Here is a 20,505-nt window from a genome sequence, read left to right as displayed (position 1 = left end):
ATCAATGATGGCAAGGCAAGAATCATTGTTGTCCTCTTCCTCCTTTAGCTATGGATTCAAATACGATGTGTTTCTAAGCTTCAGAGGCGTAGATACTCGTCACGGTTTCACTGGCTATCTCTACAAGGCTCTTGGTGACAGGGGAATCCACACCTTCTTTGATGATGAAGAGCTTCAAAGAGGAGAGAAAATCACACCATCACTTCTCAATGCAATTGAGGAATCCAGGATTGCCATCATTGTGCTCTCTACCAAGTATGCATCTTCTTCATTTTGCTTGGATGAACTTGTCCATATCCTTCACTGCATCAAGGAAGAGGGACGGTTGGTTCTGCCAGTTTTTTACAAGGTGGATCCTTCTGATGTGCGACATCAGAAGGGTAGTTACGGAGAAGCATTGGTTAATCATGAATTGAAATTCAGGGCTAAAATGGAGAGATTGCAGAGATGGAGGACAGCTCTACATCAAGTAGCTAACTTGTCTGGCTTTCATTTCAAACATGGGTACCCCTCCTCACTAATCTTTTCCCTTTTTATTAATTTATTTTTATTTGTCTAATGATTTAACGTTAGGATATAAAGAGAAAATAAATACTTGTGAGCCTTCAACATGTTAAATCATTTGATATTAAATACTTTGCATTATAAGTACCAAGACACAAGACACGGATATGAGACTTTTATTCTGACTTCACACAAACTTCTCTGACTGAACAGGGATGAATATGAATACAAGTTTATTGAGAGCATTGTCAAAGAGGTCTCCAAGAAGATTAAGCATGTTCCTTTACCTGTTGCGGATTACCCAGTTGGATTGGAGTCTCGAGTAGAAGAAGTAAAGGTGCTTATGGATGCCGGATCTAATGATGGGGTCCACATGATAGGGATCCATGGAATTGGTGGAGTAGGAAAGACGACACTTGCTCTATCAGTTTTTAATTCTGTTGCTCAATATTTTGAGGGATTATGTTTTCTTCAAAATGTGAGAGAAAATTCAATTAAACATGGATTAGAACATCTCCAAGAGACCCTTCTTTTGAAAACAGTCGGAGAGAAGGATATTAAGTTTGCAGGTGTCAATGAAGGAATGGCAACAATAGAGCATAGGCTCCAGCGGAAGAAGATTCTTTTAGTTCTTGATGATGTTGACAAGCTAAAGCAATTGCAAGCTACTTGTGGAAAGCCTGATTGGTTTGGTTCTGGTAGCAGAATCATCATTACAACTCGGGACAAGGATTTGCTAACAAGTCATGAAGTTAAAAGAACATATGAGGTTGACTTGTTGAATGATAAAGAAGCTCTTGAATTGGTCTGTTGTTATGCTTTTAAAACTGAAAAAATTGATCCACATTATGTGCACATTTTAAACCGTGCAGTAAGTTATGCTTCTGGACTTCCATTGGCTTTGGAGGTAATAGGTTCCAACTTATTTGTTAGAAGGAAAGAAGAATGGGAATCTACGTTAGATCAGTATGAAATAATTCCTAATGATGAGATCCAAAACATACTTAAAGTGAGTTTTGATTCTTTGAAGGAAAATCAGAAAAAAATATTTCTTGATATTGCTTGTTTCTTCAATGGAAATCCTTTGGCATATGTCAAAACAATACTTCATGCTCATCATGGTTTCCTTCCGGATGATGGTGTTGGAGTGTTGATGGCAAAATCTCTCATAAAGATTGATGTGGATGATGATGTAACATTGCATGACCTAATAGAGGACATGGGTAAAGAGATTGTCCGACTGGAGGCACCAGATGAGCCTGGCAAGCGTAGTAGGTTATGGTTCCATGAAGATATACATCAAGTTCTTGAAAAAAATACGGTAAGACTGATATGCATGGTTTGATTTTAAAATTTAACCTTATTTATCTCTTATCATTATTATGTGTTGTATGCCTAGATGACAGTATATTTATGCCTCTGTTTTGTCAATGTTATTTCACTTTCACTGTCTATTATTTTCCTTTTATGATATGTAATCTTCTATTAATATGCATATTTGAATTGAAAAACATATGTACGTGTATTGTGGTTGACATGTGCTTTTGTTTTAAAAGGGAAGTGGTGTAATTCAAATCATGATTCTGGACTTCCCCGAATATGAAGTAGTAGAATGGGATGGAAACAGCTTCAAGGATATGAAAAACCTCAAAACACTTATTATAAGAAGTGTTCATTTTTCTGAAGGTCCCAAACATCTTCCAAATAGTTTGAGAGTACTGGAATGGAGGGGATATCCTTCAACATCTTTACCATCCGATTTTAATCCAAAGAATCTTGTGATATTGGAGTTACCCCAAAGTCCCTTAGTGTCAATTGATTTGCCCATGTCAAATAAGGTAAGTATAATAAGTTCTTTTCCCAGTTCTTCTATATCAATATATTCATTCTGAGATAATTCACTTGTTCCTGTATTTTTTTTTTTCTTTTTCTTGTTCTTGTTGCAGAGGTTTGAGAAGATGAAAGTTTTGAATTTTGATGATTGTGAATGTATAAGAGAGATACCTGATATGTCTGGTGTCCCAAATTTAGAAAAATTATCATTTAGATGTTGTGACAATTTAATCAAAATGCACGAATCGGTTGGATTCCTGAATAAACTTAAATTCTTGAACGCTGAAGGTTGCGAGAAGTTTAGCAGTTTTCCACCCCTCAAGTTGACCTCACTTGAAGAACTCGGGATTTCACATTGTCTTAGTCTTGAGAATTTTCCAGAAATATTAGGAAAGATAGGAAAAATAACAAAGCTTGATATCAGTGACACTCCCATAAAAGACCTGCCATCTTCAATTAAAAACCTCACTGGACTTCAAACACTAGAGCTGAGGCTTTGTGGAGGAGTTTTTCAGTTACCAAGGAGCATTTCGATGATGCCAGAACTTAAAACATTGATTGTTGGGGAATGTGAGGTATTGCCTTAGTGATTTCACAATTCTTCCTGAATGCATTAAGAAATGTCTCTTTTTGACATAAATTAGTTTATATTTTTGCAAGAATTTTCGGGAAATTGAAGGGATTCCACCCAACATACAAGAATTTGGTGTATGGAAGAGCACATCCTTGAAAGATTTAGACCTCACACTATTTCCTGAATGTTTGACGAAACTTGTCTTACATAATTGCGAGAATCTTCAAGAAATTAGAGGGATTTCACGTAACATAAGAACTTTGCGTGCAACAGAATGCCCATCCTTGACTTCCGAGTGTAGAAGCATGTTACTGAATAAGGTTCTTATGTTCTTACGTATTTAATTTGATATTTAATATATTTCATATAGACTGAAACTATACAGGTGTTGCTAAATGTATGAATAAATTATGACTAACAGGAATTGCACAAGGATTGTGGAAACAAAGTGTTTCTCTTGCCAGGATTAAGGATTCCAGAGTGGTTTGAGCATCGTTTCAATGGAGAGTCAATTTCTTTCCGGTTTCGTAACATGATCCCTGCTATGTCTCTATGTTTTGCTTTTTTTTTCAATGGAAAATATCCCACTCATTATAGTCTCGATATTGAAGTCAACGGCATTCCAACAGTTATAGGAGGGAGTTTCACTTTGGATTGCAAAGCAGGGGATTATACAGTTCTTTATGATATAACACTGGAAACATTCTTACGTCATGATGTTCTATTTCTAGAAGAAAATATCTGGAATTGTGTGGTGTGTACTCTATCATACTGGGGAAACACAGTGTTTGTCAAAGAAAGTGGAATGCATGTATTCATCAAACAAGGTTGGAGCATGGAGGACATTGAATTCACCGATCAGCAAGCCTTGGCAGATTCTCACAAACGGCAAATGATTTTGAAAAGGGCAGCGAGGTCTTTAAGATTGAGATCCTGGGAAGAACACGGTAAGATCTTATATTTTTAATTTTAATTATTAAAAATAATATTTATGCATATTTATTAGTATTTATATTTTTAAAGGAGATATCATCTCAAGTGAGAAAAAGAGATAAACAATAAAAATCAAGGCAAAAGTGAGAGTTTTTTTTTAATTTAATTTTTAAATAAAAAAATATTAGTTTTAACTAAAATAACCGTTTTTTAAGAGGACAATACTTTTCCCTGATTTTAGATTAATTTATAAAAGGAAAAAAATGATAGCAATAAATTCTCTCAAAATATATAAAGAAGGATTTAACAAAAATAAAAATAAAAAGAAGTAAGAAGAGAGAATGGTGGAGAGTAAAATGGAAAATAAAGATATAACAAAATGCATAAAAAAATAAAGAGTAAAATGGCGATATTGATAACGTAGTTACTGCCACCTCAGCATCAAAAAATAATGTGAATTGGTATTCAAATTCAATGGCACCGATATGCTGAGAAGTAGCACTCTCAATGTCCAAGGTAAATTCATTTGTGGCATTTCTTTCTCAGTATGCTTTAACTATTTTCGAATTTACTTGCCCTATATATTTCCTTCTAAACAAGAACCAGGGCTACAATGCTCATTTGGTTCATTATTAATCTTTTCTACAAGAAAGTATAAATAATTTCAATTAATTAAGTAATGTAAGAGAAATTGAAATAATATTTGTAAATTTTGATTCAACGTGTTTGTTTATAAGCTATTTTGGCTTCTTAATTAAGAAAAAGTTACTCAACTTTATCATCTCAACAGGCTGTGAAATTGTGTCAAGAAAGAGGAAAATAGGTGTGTTAAATGTGGACTTGGACAATGAAGCCTGGGAACCTTGTTGTCCTGCACCTTCAAAAGTGGCTTTGAATTCAGCAGTGTCAAGCTTTGCTAGTGGAGCCGCTGGTGAAGAAGGTAAACACTTTGGGGGTATTTATATATGAATAGATTGAATTTTCTATCCATGAGATGCACATTAAGATTCAGATTCATATTTGTTTATTTATTTATTTATTTTGCCAAAATTACTATTCGAACAAACAAGCAAGGTCAATTACAATGTCAATTCCACAAAAGTTTTCAGTCTCCTGACAGTACCTCACCCTCTTCAAACATTGAAGACAACTGTAGTATATTGACTCCTGGTAAAATAATAGCAAATTACTAAAATGAATATTTCAAACTTAAATTATATTCAGCATACAATGTTGATTAGTCAGACTTACAAATTTAATATATCAACATCTGAACAAAGTTTTTATTTGTAAGTTGACCATCACTAATGCTTCTGTTTTTGTAAAAAAAAATTTAAAAAAAAAAATTGCTGTAACTACGCCATTCAGCTGCTTGCATCCTCATACTCTAAATTGTCACGCTTCAGGAGAATCATCTCAAAATAATTTGGCTTCATTGCCTTTATTGGAACCGCAATTGGGACAGGGCACAGAGTGGCTTTCATTGCTTCCTCCTCCAGCATCAAACAGTTATGTGAATTCGCAGTGATATTCAATGGTATCAAAACTGAGAAGTAGCACTCTTAATTTCCAAGGTAAATATACATTTGTGGCATTTCTTTCTCGGTATGCTTTCATTATTTCCAAATTTGCTTGCCCTACATATTTTCCTTCTCGACGAGTACCAGGGCTAGAATGCTCATGTGGTGCAATATTAATTTTTTCTAGAAGAAAGTATAAATAATTTCAATTAATTGTTTAAGTAAGGTAAGAGAAATTGAATTCTATTAGATTATGAATAAGTATTGAAATATAAGGAAATAATATTTGAAAATTTTGATTTAAACTTGAGAACAGGATATTTATGCTTCATTTTTTGGTGACTGGCAACTAAATAGTTCTTGGTGGCCTCAGTGGTTTTCAGTTTGGTAAACTTTTCTAATCATTCCTCTTTCTTCTTGTAAAGAACATTTATAGCAGCCTGATTTAGAATATAAGGAGAGGAGACAGCTTGCAGGTCTGGATATTGGAAAAGAAAATTGAAAACTTTAACATTTTTTACTTGCCTAATTCAATTATTTTCTTCATGATTGAAATGGAGCATTTTCTAGCATAAGGTGTTATGATTTGAATTTTGAAGCTTTTAATGGTTGAGACTTGAGAGTAAACTTGGGTAACTGTGAAGCTATTGAAATGTTAATGTTGATGGTTCTCTTCTTAGACCTGTGCCCTCCTTTGTCCTTTTCCAAGATTTAATAATTGATCCATTCTTAGCCTAGGCAAGGTCGTCTTGTTGTGATAGAAATGAACAAGAACAAAAGGCCTGATATTTTTTCATCAGCATTTACACTTTTGGCACACTAAATATGCATTCATTTCTATCTGCAGTATTCCTTTAGATGCAGTGTTTGAAGAGGGTAGCCTTCTCGAGACTGCTTTCAATGTTTGGAAGGACCAAGAATATTGTGGAGGGATCAAGGTGGCTCTCACTTTTACTGCTGAGGAAGTGCTAAAATCTATTTCACTATTATTTTTCTTCATGTTTAGATTCCTAGCTTTCTCCCTATTCAAATATACCACTAACTTCTGGTTGCAGAGAGATGGCGACCAGGGTTACAATGTGCAAAGAATGAGTAGGGAATTTTAAAGTGAAGGAAGGGTTTACATATTTCTCAGGTCCAGAATTTACTTTTATGGCGAAAAATAAGCAGTTTTGGGTAACTTTGAGAATTTTAGTAACTGTTTTTTCTGGTGTGATGATCTGATGGTGTTGTGCCGTCTGTTTTAGTGCTTTTCTCCCTTTTGATGTAAACTGCATTAAGCTTAAACTATTATTTTTTAGAGTAAATACCCTTTTTAGCCCCTGGCAATATCCACGAAGCCCTTTTCAGTCCCTAGCAATAAAAAATGGACAAATTGGTCCCTGAAATAACAAAAAAGAGGCCACGTTCATCCTTTCGTTAACTCTCACCTAACGGCCCAACTAACGGTGCACTGTTGGCACTTTAGCCCCTGGCAATATCCACAAAGCCCTTTTCAGTCCCTAGCAATAAAAAAAGGACAAATTGGTCCCTGAAATAACAAAAAAGAGGCCACGTTCATCCTTCTGTTAACTCTCACCTAACGGCCCAACTAACGGTGCACTGTTGGCACGTTAGTTTGCTGACGCGGCTTGGATGTGGGACACCGTGGAAGACGAGACGACGACGTTTTGGTCCCTGTCAAAACCACGAGGGCCATTTTGGTCCCTGTCAAAATGCACGAGGACGTTTTTAGTCCCTGACAAAAAGCACGGGGCCCTTATTGGTCCCTAACCAGAGAAAAATAGGCACATGACTTCATTGCTTTTCTATGCAGTCCAATTTTGCAAAACAGAAGCGCATTACATCAGAAACAGGAGTGCAATCTAATTTTGCAAAACAGGAACATGACATTAAATTGGATTTGTATGCAGTCCAATTTGTTAAACCAGAAGACATGGATGTACAAGAACTACAACTACGTATATTAGTTAAAAAATATCAAAAATGGTAAACTTAAACATTCATCAACCCTGTGAAACATAATAGCTGGAACATGATTTGAGTATCATTATATTTGAAGATGTGGATGCACAGTAGTGCATTACAAAATAAAGTCAACTGCCAAGAATTAAAAGAAAGGCCTCTAATACAATATGGCCAGAATTTACAAAAAAAACATTGACATAATAAGGCCTCCAAATACATAATGGCCAGAATTTTCAAAAAAAGTCAGTCACATAATAATAAACCCTTATCAGTTGGCTCATGCACTACTCCCAGGTCATATACAACAGCAGGTCATTTTCTTGAGGCAGGCCTTGGTGGCCTAAAACCAGGTGTGCTCATGAAGGCCAATAATCTGCTTCGTGTGCCACTGGTTGTTGCATTCATTGTTTCATTACTCAACAACTCATTTGCCTGTTGTGGATTTGATGGAGGTGGGCTGCTTCCTCTCAAGTTGCCTTCATGTGGCTGAGAATTACTAACTGTTGCAGTCCAGTCAACTGCCATGCATTGCAATTATCAACAATCATTTACCTGGCTTCTTCTCTGATTTTTGTCTGTATTTAAATATCAACAATCATGCAATTATCTTTTATAGAAAAATAAATAGTATAATTGTAATGCTACACTACTGAAGATATTGTTTGTAAATCGCATAACGCTATGTCTTATACATACTAAGAGAATTAAAGCAGTTCATAGTATTCTAGCGATCGTAAAAGCTGTTTGCAAGAGCCAAGAATCCCTTTTAACAAAGTGGGAAGCTTAATTAGCATTGAAAAAGAAATGAATAATCGTTAATAAGGTCGAAACTTCAGTTAGAAACACAAACTTCATTGAAATAAAATGCCAAGAAGGAGTATTTTACTTTGTGATGAAATTTAGTTTAATTACTTTGTGATGAACAAATGAATTGCACTCCTGTTTCTGATGTAATGCACTTCTGTTTTGCAAAATTGGACTGCATAGAAAAGCAATGAAGTCATGTGCCTATTTTTCTCTGGTTAGGGACCAATAAAGGCCCCGTGCTTTTTGTCAGGGACTAAAAACGTCCTCGTGCATTTTGACAGGGACCAAAATGGCCCTCGTGGTTTTGACAGGGACCAAAACGTCGTCGTCTCGTCTTCCACGGTGTCCCACATCCAAGCCGCGTCAGCAAACTAACGTGCCAACAGTGCACCGTTAGTTGGGCCGTTAGGTGAGAGTTAACAGAAGGATGAACGTGGCCTCTTTTTTGTTATTTCAGGGACCAATTTGTCCCTTTTTTATTGCTAGGGACTGAAAAGAGTTTCGTGGATATTTTCAGGGACTAAAAAAGGTATTTACTCTATTTTTATGCACTTTTTTATTACTACTACTACTATATTATTATTAGGAAATGTTGTTGGAATTCACTTAAATATGGAAATGTGATTATGAAGTGAATCAAGATATTTTAAATTGTTTCAGCTTAACCCGCGGCTGAGTTAATGAATATGTTTGATAGAGAAAGTTTTGTTGTCTTTATAGTCCTAACGACACTTATAAAATTACGTCAAAATCAAATAATTCCCTAAATTGGTGAAATTCCACGTCGTTACTCATGATCATGAATGAATGAGGTTGGACCCAATATATGATCGACAGCAATTTTATTCTCAAAATATTTCATCAACTTAACTAAGGATTGACTTTATATTGTAAAATATTATGCCAGGTGCATGTGTAGTTTTGATTATTCAGGAAAAAAAAAAAAACTCAGTTGTTGTTTATTGTATGAGAATATATAAAAGAAGTGTGAAAAGAAAACCATGATTATGTAATGTGAAACAAATCCAAGCATTACCTAGTTCAGCTTCCATCTGGTTCAGGCATCCCTAGTGTTTGACAAGAAAGGTTCCAGTTGGTGACGACACTAACCATAGTTGCAGCAAAAACCCACGGGGAAGTGGTAACTAGTGCAGTGCAGTGCCAAAAACTGAGTCAGATACACTTATCTGAAACGAACATCGTTTGGTGCAAAGTAACAACGTGACAATGTTTGTTTCCTCTTATTTTACTTCACCAAGTCCTAAGAGAACCAAAGAAAGAGACAAATAACAGAGAAGAGAAAAAGTAAACGAAAGCCTTTTATATTATATGTTTTAATATATGTCATACCAAGGCTGCAACAAATCATCTTCACAAGTACTATTAAATAAATACCTGGATCAACTAGCAGGAGGTTGTTCCAGCTTAATTAGTGATTTCGAATTCGAATTTTGATAAGCATCTGTGTTAAAAATTGGTATAAAATAGTAGAAATATGTAATAAAATAAAAAAAATAAAAAATCATCTTCACAAGCAATGAGAATTCTAACTCTCTTTCATCATCCCTCACATTCACATGTCACTAATGACTTTTTCAAAACTCTTCACCTTCACAACTCTCCCGTTGGTATTTTCTCAAATTCATTCCTCTTTGTTCTTCATTTCTCTTCCCCATGATCAACAAGCTCTCAAAAATGCATGCTTGGGCGTTGACCTTTGAATGATAAATCTGCTTCAAACAGGTAATAGTATTACTACTCTTTCTGGGTACCCCTTTTAATTGCTTTTAAGATTCCCCCATCTCCATTATCTTATTCCTGTCTTATAGTTCTGAAAAGTTGAACTCTTCATCTGCAAAAAAATTGCATCCAATTGAGATCTGGTTAAGAATTAATATGGACTATCATTGCAAGGGAAAGAGAATACTAGTACTCTTATGTTGCATTTAAGTTCTATCTGGCTTTGTCACTGCTGTATGTATAGTATTTGGCTTTTTCATACCGCACTAGTTACTTAATGTTTTTGTAATTTACATTCTTCCCTTTCAAGTTTCAAGTTGAATTGAATCATTTGATTTTAAAATTGCTGGTATGATACACAAATATATGTATTGATTATTTTGCTAGTTTCATAAAAATTTGCAGAATTATCAAGGAAACATGGCAAATTTTGAAAATGATAAGCTTCCGATGCTGTCAGACACAGATTCACAACCATATTATGAACCCTCGGGTTCTAAATTCAAAAAGCTTCTATCCAGGACAAAAAGTGCACAAATTTCTATTCCTATGAGCTCCTTGGAGTCATATGAGAGAGAAACTGGTCACGTGGGACATACTGGTCCTCTTTGGAGTGAGAGAAAAAATCCCTATATGCAGATGAGTGGTCCACTATATGCTACCACTGGAAATGGAAATCTTTTGCAGCAGAGTTCAGTTGTAGCAGGAAACAAAGCAGAGGAGAGAAAGACAGAAAATGTTGCTACGTTCCATGGCACAGGTTCAAACTACTGGAATAATAACTATGATACAAAAAATGAACACTTAATGAGGTCTGGACAACTGGGAATTTGTGATGATCCTTATTGTACTACTTGCCCTACTTCCTTCAAGGCTTCTCAGCTAAGAAATCCAAAACCTTCAACTAAATTTGATCCCAAGGTGCCTTGAATTATTTAATACATAGTTAAAATAATTTATTCTAGATGTATTTTCATGCGATAGATCTTTAATCTGACCAAGGTTAGGAGTTTACTACATATGCATAAATATGAAAATTATAGGCAACATGCTAATCACATAAGTATAATTCAATCAGATAATAATTTATAGATATTTGAATACTTGATTGCATGATATTATACTTATGTGATTTGCAAGTAACCTATGCCATTGACAATTTTGTTAGAGATATATAAAACCATTAATGTAGCCTCTCCCAACAGCTTAAGTTTTTGGGTTGAATTGGTTCTTTATATAGTATCAGAGCCTCTGTGTCCATTATCCACCCTTCAAGCCCAATGGACTCTCATGTGAGGGGGCATGTTAGAGATATATAAAACCATTATTATAGCCTCATACAACATCTTAAGCTTTTGGGTCCTTTTCCATTTCCTTTTTGTACATATTTATCATCTACTATGACTTTCACATAATTCAATGTGCTTCTTGTTCATATTTTTTATGTTTACAGTTCCACAATGCTCTATACGGGGATGCAAAGGGTTTTGCAAGAAAATTCTTTTCTTTCTGCTCTTCTTTTGGTCCTGGAGTTATGAACCCTCACACTAAATTTGTACAACATTGGAACAAGGGTTTGGCCATTTTTTGCTTGGTTGCTATTTTTGTGGATCCATTATTTTTCTTCTTACTCTATGTGCAGCAGGTATGATTATTTTCCTTTTATTTAATTACAAAATCTTGCAAGTTCTAGTCACTTGTCTTTCTCTGTTACTATTTTCATATTTACATTACTATTTCTCCTGTTTATTGTATGCAGGATTATAATTGTATTGTTATCAACTGGAATTTGACAAAAGCACTTGTCATAGTTAGAAGCTTGAATGATTTTATATATTTCTTTAACATTCTTCTCCAGGTAACTTCTCAATAACTACCTTTAAAAATGCCCCTACCCCACTCTTTTCCCCCTGCTTTTAATTTTTGCAAATCCATATATTCATAGAATGGTACTGTTGTTAGTTTGAAAAATATTTTCAAGCTCCTTCCTTGACAGCAAGAGTTTCGTTTTTTGGTGAAGAGCATTTATCATTTACTGACAATGAGCCATGTAGTGTCTACTATCTTATGTAGCTATACAGATTAGACTGGAAGAAAATAAAATCGAAATGATTCACAGATGATAAATAGATTGGGATAAGGATAAAACTATATCTATAGTTTTAAGTAGTGTTGTATTCTGTACTGATGTGTATCTTGCTTTATTATTGTTTAGTAGTTCAGGTCAAAAGGTAAAAAAAGAGAGTGAATGTGTCCTGAATCTTATATATGGTTGTTAAGGTTTTAAGTGTAGGTTGCTGCCTTTTCATAATTTAAGACTTAAATAACTCTACCAAGTTGCCTCTTTGCAGTTTAGGTTGGCTTACGTTTCTCCTGAGTCAAGGGTGGTTGGTGCTGGAGATTTAGTTGATCAACCAAAGCAAATTGCTCTTCATTACCTGAAGGGTTATTTTCTTATTGACTTGTTTATTGTATTTCCTCTTCCTCAGGTAAATTTCTTCCTATTTACCTTTCTTCATTTTGGAAACTTTTTGTTTTTGGAGCAATGTGGATGCTTAACAACTTTCATGTTGTGTTATAGTAATGCTCAACTCAGTAGATTTTTGGTGTCTTGTTTCTATCGTTATTGTTAGAGGAATATAAAAATCATCAATGTAGCCTCACCTAACAGTTTAAGTTTTTGGGTTGAATTAGTTCTTTACATGATATTAGAGCCTCGGGGTCACAGGTTCGATCCTCACCGCCCCCATTTAATTTAGAAATAATTAAGTCTTGTGGAGTTTCTTAGCATAGGTGAGCCTATGCATTATCCACCATTCAAGCCTAGTGGGCTCTTGTGTAAGAAGGTGTGTTAGAGTGTTAGAGATATATAAAATCATTAAAGAGGCCTTCACTTAACAGCTTAAGTTTTTTGGTTGAAATGGTTCTTTACATAGAACAAAATAAAAATCATTAATGTAGTCTCACCTAATAGCTTAAGCTTTTAGGTTGAATTGGTTCTTTATATATACCTTTACAAAGTGCTTCTTGCTCTATTCCATCATGTTTAAGTTTGACCTGAACGAAAATGGTTTTTCCTTTTGGTGTGTCATTCTGAGGAATAAAATATCTGTGGACATGACATGTGCTTGAGAACAAGTTGGTGGCAGTGCAAGGAAAGGTTTTCAATCTGTAAAAGAAGATAGAGACCACTATTTTATGTGTCATTCTCCTTGTCATGACATATATAGTGAAATTTGTGCAGATAATGTTATTGCTTGTACTACCAAAATCCTTGGGAGGAGCAAATTATGCTAAGAATCTTCTGCGTGCAGCAATCCTAGTGCAATATATTCCCAGACTATTCAGGTTTCTTCCTCTACTAATTGGCCAGTCTCCAACAGGATTCATATTTGAGTCAGCATGGGCAAATTTCGTTATAAATCTTCTCATTTTCATACTAGCTGGCCATGTTGTAGGCTCTTGCTGGTACCTCTTTGCTCTACAGGTGAGTGAAAATAGCATTTAGTACTAGTTTTTCACAAATACCAAATTTCTTCCTCACTAAATTTCATGATGTGCTGTAAATTCTCATCTTCCATTCAAGAGGTGGCAAGCTCCCATTATTTTTTTGTGTAGCATAAGCTACAAATTGCTTGCCTTCCCTCAGACCCTGCTAAGAACAAAAGGAAAAGGCATAAGAAATAATATTTGATTCACTTGAGTGCATATTTCCATGTGGTTGTATATATTATAATACTATGTAATGATTTTTATATGCAAGATGAAATGCTTTGTCAATATGATAATTTTTTTTTGGGTATAAACCATTCGATATCCGTTGGTCATCGGAATTTAGATTGGAGTCGGGTAGGATCACAAAGGTGGCAAAATTCTCCTTACCAAGTTTTAACACAACAATATATCCAGAACTCGAACTCGAGGCCATTAGCTGGAACAACTCTCCACCAGTTGATCCACGTGCTTGGTGTCAATATGATAATATTATGTCCTCCGAAATCTTATCCTTCAAGCTTTTGCTGCAATATTAGTAATGAAATTCAACTATCAAAGTTGTTTCCTTGGATGCTTTATAGATGAGTGGTCCAATTAGAATCTGGAATTTAATTAAGTAAATGAAGGTTAACATTCATTTTACTGACTTTCTCCTTTCCTCACTCTTCCTTCTTCCAGAGGGTTAATCAATGTTTGAGAAATGCATGCCATAGTTCTACTATACCTGGATGCCTGAACCTCATTGATTGCGGACATGGTTATCATGGAAACAATCAGCCTGGCCTAACATCAGAGCAGTGGAACAATAATACAGATGCTATTGCTTGTTGGAATTACCCTTCCAATGGTACTTTTGTATATGGGATCTATGCCAATGCTGTACCTCTTACTATACGAACAGACATGGTGGCCAAATACGTGTATTCTCTATTTTGGGGGTTCCTGGTATGCATTTCATTCTTATTTTCTTGTTCCTTCATTAGTAATTTTGTCCATATATAGTGAGGATCAGATGAGACTGGTGTAAAATCTGATGCAGTTACAAATATAACTATTCTTTTGTTTATCTAGCATAAATTTGAGAAAATTCAAATACAAAATTTGATTTACTGTCTTTGCTTAAATACAAAATCAGAATAAGATAGGAAACATTAGAACCAAGATGAAGGTTACTTTTTCAACTCTTGCAAGAAAACCAAGCACTGTGGAAACCATATTAGATTGAAGTTATCCTTACAATAAGATATTTTAAAAATGGAGAAGACAAGGCTTGAAATCCTGGCAAGTTAATCATGGGAGCCCTATTACCATGTCAAGTGTCATTTGTCAATGCCCAACTAGTACATAAACTCCTTAAAACTAAAGCTGTCAAGTAAATGAACATGAATGGTTTAATATCTCTAACAGTTATACCTTGTGTGATCTTTATACAGCAAATCAGTACTCTGGCTGGTAATCTATTGCCTAGCAATTTTGTGTGGGAAGTGCTTTTTACTATAGCCATCACGGCATTAGGACTCTTGCTTTTTGCACTTCTCATTGGAAACGTACAGAACTTTCTTCAAGGTCTTGGACGGAGGTAGAACTTATCTAATGATCCAAGTTTTAAGTAAACTTTTATGGTCAAGTTCTAATGCGTTTAGTCTTGTAATAAATGATTTATTTTCTTCCATCCCTTTTACAGGAGTCAAGAAATGCAACTTAGAAGCCGCGATTTTGAGCGATGGATGAGCCATCGTCGCTTATCAGAAAATCTAAGAAGGTACAAAATTTTATGATTCTTTTCATGAAAGATATCCACATTGCCAACAATATATGTGAGCAATTTACTATTCCTAGACACCAGTACTGTTTTACATTACAAGACTGAATCAACTTAGCAACTTCTGAATACTTGCTTTAGATATTCAAGAGGCAATAATTTGGATTTTCTTGTTGTGTCTATTTATTCTGTCTGCAAATAAATATGATTAATCACTCCGTACATTATTGTACACATAACCCAGCAACATATGAAAAATAGCTGTTGAGAACATTTTATTGGGTATCCTGTTGAATTAAGTTCCTAGCACTAACAATGGTAGTGATATAGACTATGTACATATATGAAGATGTACTAAATATTCTATTCTATAATATAGCATGTCTATAGGACTGAATTTAAAGAAATTTTATGTTACACAATTTATCATTTTTATCTAGGTATTATGTCATATGAAATAATGGATTAAACATAATGTGCAAGTGATAAATATGTTTGTCATGCAGGAGAGTAAGACAGGCTGAACGGTATACTTGGGCTGCAACAAGGGGAGTAAATGAAGAAATGCTTATGGAGAATTTGTCAGAAGATCTCCAGAGAGATATAAGACGTCATCTCTTCAAATTTGTTAAGAAAGTATGCACTAGAATTTGTGGCATGAACTAGTTATAATTATGCCAATTCATCATGCTTAGTCTTTAAGTGGATCATAATTATGTGGTTTAGATGATAGGTGAACATCAGAATCTCAGCCACCTTGATTCATTTAAAATTCTGTTTCTCTTAGGTCTCTACTTGTAACCTGCTAGAATTGGATACAAGTTTAAATGAGAAAATAATTGTGAAGGCAAAGCTATATGCATCTTCATCACAAAACTAAACAATGATATTAAAAGTCAAAGTATGTCAAAAAAATTCTGAAAGTTCTCTGTAATGATAAACCACTTCCCATTAAACTCCGATTAGCAAGGGTAGGGATGAAGGCAAACCTTATACCAGGCTTACCTTTGTATATTTGCAAAGAAACTATATTTTGAATTTGAACTTGTGACCTTTCTGTTTGTTATGGCTTATACTTCGCATTTAGATGAGGACCCTTGTTGGCCTGGTACTGTTGTGGGCCTCCGATTCATTGATGACTCATTGCTGAGTCATTGTATTTATCTTTTTCTTAGTAATTTGGGTTTGAATCCATGAATAGCTACTGTTAGGGTTTTCTAAATACTATTTATATTCCCTTATTAACCGAGTGACCTTTAACGAGTGTGGTGAGGTGAATATAGTACAGACAAGTTAGACGTAGTCTACATTGGATGGATCAGGGTAAATCTGTGTGTGAATTTCTCTTCCTTTTCTTATTTTGTTTTCCGAATGGTGTGTGTTGTGCGATTGTCGATTTCCAACACTTTCAGTCACAAATGATCAGTTTTATCACTGTTCCAGACTCACCCTAAAGTTCCTGTAATGATAATGATTTAATACTTTTATTATCACTTTGTACCAATTTGTGTCCACATTCTGAGGATCTAAGATGTCTGCAGGTTCGAATTTTTTCACTGATGGATGAGCCTATCTTGGATGCCATTTGTGAGAGACTAAGACAAACGACATACATCCAAGGAAGCAGAATTCTGAGTCTTGGTGGTCTGGTAGAGAAGATGGTATTTGTGGTACGTGGGAAAATGGAGAGCATAGGAGAAGATGGAACTAGAGTTCCCTTATCAGAAGGTGATGCATGTGGAGAAGAACTTCTGACATGGTATCTTGAACATTCTTCTGTCAGCACAGGTATACCAATACTTGATGCAATGACAAGATGCATGTTAAACTAAATATGCTAAAGTAGAAGTCAGCATGAGTTGGAATAATCTGCATGGTTCATCAATTTGGTTTCTCATGCAGATGGTAGAAAAGTAAGGCTTCCAGGACAAAGGTTGCTTAGCAGCAGGACAGTAAGGTGCTTAACAAATGTGGAGGCCCTTTCACTCAGAGCTGCAGACCTTGAAGAAATCACAATCCTTTTCACAAGATTCTTGAGGAATCCACGTGTTCAAGGAGCCATAAGGTCATTTCCCTTGTCTTGTATCTTGATTTATGGTTCAGCATACCCTTTTATGATGTACAAAAAATTAATGAAAATAACTAATGATACTAGGTTTGTCCCCATTTTAATTTTTTTTATTACGTAGTCATTTTTTAATCTATGTACAAATCTGTTTCACTTCTCAAATAATATATCAATCTGCCTCTATTTGATAGAAATTTGACTGATACTTATTCAAGTAAATAATTTACCACGGATTAGGGTTTGGTCAAATTTTTAGTCAAACAAAAACAGATTGATATATAATTTGAAAAATGAATAAATTGGTATATAGTTTGGAAAGAGGAATAAAGTAGTTAAAAAATTTAAAATAAGGACAAAATGATCCGTTGATCAGGCACCGGCACATATATAAATTATTTCATGTTAAAATTTCACATTTGACTTTGTGTCTATCTGTTTATGTTTATATAGGAATGCACAAATTTTGATAGACGCTGACTATTTAATGTATGTGAAGAATGAGATATATTGAAAGATTTTAACACGAGAGGACCATTCACGTTTTCACTCATAGAAAGCTCAATGTCCATTTTCAAATCCATGGCTGAACTAATGATTTGATGATTGTGTTATTTAAGGTATGAATCACATTATTGGAGATCCCTAGCGGCAACCAGGATTCAGGTTGCATGGAGATACAGGAATAAACGTCTAAATCGTGCTGATTCCTCACTATCAGATTAAACATTTGAGGTCATATATGGGTTGCACTGCTATGTCTGAATTTTGGGACACACTTTGTACTCAATCCAACAGAATATCATAGATTCACCAACATGTTACCCACCTACAAAGTTGTCCTTTTTGTAATTAAACAATAATGGGAAAATTACTTCTACCTCCCCAGTTCACTCTCTATTTACACTTTTGATTACCCATCATTTTTTAGAAATGGATATTACCTACCTTATTAGGTATCCCTACGGAAATTTAACCACATTTGAAAAAGTGGTAATACTTTTTTCATTTTACATGAGATAAGGACTATTTCCTACCGAGAGACTAAATGAGGAGAGAAAAAAAAAATGAAATGAGAGAAAAAATTTGCAATGGAATCCATATCTATGTGCAGAAATATTTTGATCTTTTATGTAAAAGGAGATACATTAACCCCTTTGAAAAATATATAAAATGTCAATTTTTTTAGTCCACGAATCAGAAATACTGACTTCCATTATTGTTCCTCTTTTTCCGAGTATATCTTCACGTCTACACCAACAAAGGTGGGCACGGTTGGCTCAGGATTTGGTCTATACCTTACAAGGGCGTGGGTTCAAACATCATGGCCTATGTGAAAACTTTATCGGTGGATGATATATAATCCTTCTTAAAATCATCAAAGAGATTGGTGGGTCTTCTCTGATCCTAATGTGATATCGATCTCTAATCCCGCTTAACTTTTCATTATAAAAAAAATCTTCACATCTACAAGAATAGGTATTACTTTATTAAACGTAAGAAAAAGTTAAACTCATGTAACATTAATCAAGGGTGAGTTGGATAAATAAAGTCAAATGTGTTATTTCCCCCCTCCATTTTTAGTAAATAATATATTGAATCTTTGATATTAGGGAAGTTGGGTGGTTACAAATATAAGGAGGGGGGTCGCAACAAGTATGCATAACGTAGAAAATTAATGCAACATCTCTGCATGCATGGAGATGCAAGTGTAGTCGAGTCAATGCATAAAAATTTTCCTTCATGACCAACTTTTCAAAACATGGTATAAATATTGCGTAATCTCATATGACCTTTGCAAGAGGTGTAAATTCACATAACACCTTACAAGTTATCATATTTATGTTTGTGCCACAATATATGGGTTATATCAATGAGAAATCTTTTTCTTATGTTGATGTAGATAAATTATCTTATATTAGTGAAATAAAATAATAAAAGGAACCCACAAATGATTGGAGAAAAATAAAAGTGAGATCCACATTTGTTATGTGTGTGTAGGAAAATGAATTATCTCATGTTGAATGAGATAAATATAACCCTATATCAATTCAACTAGTTATATTAAGTGAAAGTTATATCAGTAAATGTATATATTATATTTCTAGGATATTCTCTCGTACAAGAATTCTTTTTTTAAGGCTTTAAAATTGAAATGTGAATAATATACATGGCATTAGAATATTTTGTGCTGATTTTAACTTGATTTTTTATTTTTATTAAAAAATGGGATGATGATAATCCTACTCGTGACATTTTAATCTCCAACTTCTTATTTATAGAAACTCTGATATTATGCAAAGTATGAATTTAATTGAAAAATTTAAATTATTAAGTGAATGCTACATTAAAAATACCTTTCCAAACATAATCTCATTTTAGCAAATTATTATTTATATTAATCAAAATATTAGTTTTATTTTTTTGCTGAATATCAAAGTATTAGTTTTTAACAAATACCAAATTGGTTAAAAAGCCTGTATGAATGAAAAATGACGAAAATATCCCGTAATTGGGTTGGAAATGAAACAACGTGGCGAGCACTATACATAACTGATATCATATAGATTTGTATTAGTATAACCGTTAAGAGGAAGATGATGATATTAATATAAAGATAATACAAAACCATGATTTTTCATTTGGTCACAGGTCACATCAAAGTTATCCAAGCGTTACCTAGTACGGTTTCCATCTGGTTCAGGCATTTATACTGTTTGACCCGAAACCTTACTCTAATATTAAAGGGTATATTGTTAGTGATTTAAAAGAATACAAGTTATATTTTTTAGTGACTTACATAAAGTATGATCGGTTATATTTTGTGTAAATTTAAATTTTTTTTACTTTTTTACTTTATACGTAAGCGATGTTACTACGGAGAGAGAAAAAAAACAACTTTTAAATTTACACAAAATAAGACCGGTTATGCTTTATATAAATTACCTGCAAAAGTTTATATTCTTTAAAATAATTTTTTTTTTTCAATATTAAAACTGGGGAAATGTTATAATATAATATCCACATAGCCATATACGTACAATTGAGAAGTGTTTTCTGAACAGTGCTAACCAGGAAAAAAAAATTCAATGCATTGGATCACCGAACTCGATATTTTTTTAATCAAATTTTGTTTTTATAACTTAATAAATATAAAAGAAATTTGATAAAAAAGGAAAAATTTATTTTCCTTTTTAACAAAAAAGAGCACCAAGTTAGGGATCTGCTAGTGCATTAAAGTTTTTCTCGCTAACCTGGGTAGAGTAACACTCAACCAAGTACAACTATGTCAGTTACACTTGTC

General features: G+C 34.2%; 1 protein-coding gene and 1 pseudogene across 1 annotated transcript; both read left to right on the top strand.

Annotated features, from left to right (window-relative positions):
* The first annotated feature begins 7 nt into the window (after positions 1-7).
* On the top strand, positions 8-6,618 carry LOC133300301 (disease resistance protein Roq1-like; annotated as a pseudogene).
* Positions 6,619-10,299: 3,681 nt separating this feature from the next.
* Positions 10,300-18,114, top strand: LOC133300304 (probable cyclic nucleotide-gated ion channel 20, chloroplastic). Its single transcript, XM_061499825.1, has 12 exons — positions 10,300-10,800; positions 11,333-11,524; positions 11,639-11,737; positions 12,231-12,368; positions 13,124-13,366; positions 14,053-14,319; positions 14,808-14,953; positions 15,059-15,136; positions 15,643-15,772; positions 16,678-16,924; positions 17,039-17,201; positions 17,822-18,114. The coding sequence occupies exons 1-12, from the start codon at positions 10,300-10,302 to the stop codon at positions 17,925-17,927; spliced, it is 2,310 nt and encodes a 769-aa protein (XP_061355809.1). The 3' UTR covers positions 17,928-18,114.
* Positions 18,115-20,505: the final 2,391 nt, after the last annotated feature.

This window comes from Gastrolobium bilobum, unplaced genomic scaffold (genome assembly GCF_033153095.1).
Source record: "Gastrolobium bilobum isolate Gb01-03AN ecotype WA unplaced genomic scaffold, APGP_CSIRO_Gbil_v1 utg27331, whole genome shotgun sequence".
Taxonomy (NCBI): domain Eukaryota; kingdom Viridiplantae; phylum Streptophyta; class Magnoliopsida; order Fabales; family Fabaceae; genus Gastrolobium; species Gastrolobium bilobum.
Note: the sequence above shows the minus strand (reverse complement) of the source record. Positions and strands in the feature narration are given on the sequence as shown.

Coding starts and splice junctions, on each gene's coding strand:
- LOC133300304 (XM_061499825.1), top strand. CDS start 10,300: ATGGCAAATTTTGAAAATGATAAGCTTCCGATGCTGTCAGACACAGAT. Junction 11,525..11,638: donor TCTTACTCTATGTGCAGCAG/GTATGATTATTT, acceptor TATTGTATGCAG/GATTATAATTGTATTGTTAT. Junction 13,367..14,052: donor GGTACCTCTTTGCTCTACAG/GTGAGTGAAAAT, acceptor TCCTTCTTCCAG/AGGGTTAATCAATGTTTGAG.